The 2,061-nt window shown below is 58.5% G+C and overlaps 1 protein-coding gene across 1 annotated transcript; it reads left to right on the forward strand.

The window, feature by feature from the left end:
* The first annotated feature begins 616 nt into the window (after positions 1-616).
* Positions 617-1,424, forward strand: SCAND1 (SCAN domain containing 1). Its single transcript, XM_012637671.1, has one exon. It carries the CDS (start codon positions 818-820, stop codon positions 1,310-1,312), a length of 495 nt encoding a protein of 164 aa, XP_012493125.1. The 5' UTR covers positions 617-817; the 3' UTR covers positions 1,313-1,424.
* Positions 1,425-2,061: the final 637 nt, after the last annotated feature.

Genomic DNA, 2,061 nt, shown 5'->3' on the forward strand with positions numbered 1-2,061 from the left:
CAGTATGTTGTAGATCTTACACACGTTGCATTCTGTCATCCTCGCAATAAGGAGGGTACTATTTGCCCTCCTCATTTGACCAGGCGAGGGGACTTTCCTGAACCGGGCCCTCTCCCCGCGCCTGGCCGCCGTCGCGCTGCCCTGTCCCGGTCACCGGCCAGGCGCCAGCCCCAATGAGCCCTTGGCTAGCCATCATCCTTATCATTTATAGAAGGGCTGTCAAGAGCTACACGCTAATCAGGGTCAAATGAGGAGCGCCCGCACAGAAAGGCGCGGGTCACCTTCAAGCCCAAGTGTTTATTTGGCTAAGATACCCGACTCAAAAGTCTACCTGGAAACCTTTGGGACGCTTCTGCTCCTCCTGCTCCTTCTCTTGCTCCGGCTCTTGCTCTGGCTCCTCCTCCGACTCCTCCTCCTCCGACTCCTCCTCGAACTGGTGCTCGGAGGCGCTACCATCGTCCAAGGACCATCGCGCACTTACATTGGTCTTCGGCATCTCGGTCGCAGCCGCCTCCCGATGCGACTCGAGAACGCTAGAGGGGGCCACATCCGGGAGCTCATCCTCGGCTTCCGGGTCCTTGCGCGCAGACCTGATCATAGAGAAGCCAGAGGAGACTTCCACTTCCGGCTGCTCTAGGCGCTTCGCACGTGCAGGTAAGCTCCGTGCACTCTCGGTCGGTACCGAGTCCGCCTCCCTCCAGGGTCGCGCCGGCTCTGTCCTCTAGCCGGAAACGTGTCCCTCCTCACCCCGCCCCCGCGCAGACGCAGTGCTGAGCCCACAGCTGCCGGACAAAGAGTGACGCCCGGAGCCGGAGTCATGGCGACGACGGAGCCCGGCTTGGAGGCTACTGGGGGCCCCTCGGCGATGCCGCCAGAGAAACAGGAAGGAGCTGGCCCGAGCTCGGACCCTCAGCGTAACTCTGCGGGCTCCTCGACCGCAGGGTTCTCACCGCCTGCCCTTGAGCCTTCCAGCCCCAACGCCGCGGTCCCCGAAGCGATTCCTATACCCTCGGCGGCGGCTTCCGCGGCCCTTGAGCCCACACCCCGCTCCCCAACAGGCCCCGGCGGCTCTCGGCTGGGCCCCGAGACGTTCCGCCAGCGTTTTCGGCAGTTCCGCTACCAGGACGCGGCGGGTCCCCGGGAGGCGTTCCGGCAGCTGCGGGAGCTCTCTCGCCAGTGGCTTCGACCCGACATCCGCACCAAGGAGCAGATCGTGGAGATGCTGGTGCAGGAGCAGCTACTCGCTATCCTGCCCGAAGCGGCGCGGGCCCGTCGGCTCCGCCGCCGCACCGATGTGCGCATCACTGGCTGAGAAGCGGTCCTGTGGGCGGCCCGTCCGGGGCGATCTCTGTGAACTGGGGCCAGGGTCTCCGGGCCTGAGCCTGGCACCGCACCCCGTGTTAATGAAAAACGAGTTTTGGCAGTTCCCGTCGTCTGGTGTGTCTCTTTTGTTCGTCCTTTGTTGGGTTTACTTTACCGAACCTATTTCCCACCTTCTTTCTGGCTGGTGGCGAAACGAAGTTGAGAGCCCATAGAATAAGGACTTGGTTTCCTATTCCCTGAGCCTTCGTTGGCTATTATGGGCTTCTTAGATGTTAACTGGACCTGAGCCATCCCTCCACCACATCTGGGAAATTTTTCTCCTGAGCTCCCAAGGACCCACTTGCGTTTCCTGCAGGCCAAATAGGCTGGCTCTATTAAATGCTCACTTAACCATGTACCATACCAATACAGCCACCAACGTGCTCCACCTTCCCGTGGATACAGGTTTTGCAACAGGCTCAAGATACTGAGCTATGTTAATGTGAAGCGTTTTACTGCATGCCCTGACAGAGAGAGACTAGTTCTTGTGAGCTCTGGCTTATGCCCAGACTTGCTCACCTCCTTCCTTGCCAAATATTAAGCCTCTGGTAAGATTTAAGAAGCAGAACTCTTTGTCTCAACTTCCCTGGTGGAAAAAAAAAAGCTGAACTGGTGTGAATTAATGGACTATTTACATTACTGAAGGTACTCTTAATTCTTAATGTCTCCAAGTGGCTCCCTTTTATTTTCTAAATAAGG

The sequence above is a fragment of the Propithecus coquereli genome, unplaced genomic scaffold, assembly GCF_000956105.1.
Source record: "Propithecus coquereli isolate 6110/MARCELLA unplaced genomic scaffold, Pcoq_1.0 Scaffold122, whole genome shotgun sequence".
NCBI lineage: Eukaryota > Metazoa > Chordata > Mammalia > Primates > Indriidae > Propithecus > Propithecus coquereli.

Bases quoted from the DNA above. Each gene is read 5' to 3' on its own strand.
- SCAND1 (XM_012637671.1), top strand. From the start codon at position 818: ATGGCGACGACGGAGCCCGGCTTGGAGGCTACTGGGGGCCCCTCGGCG.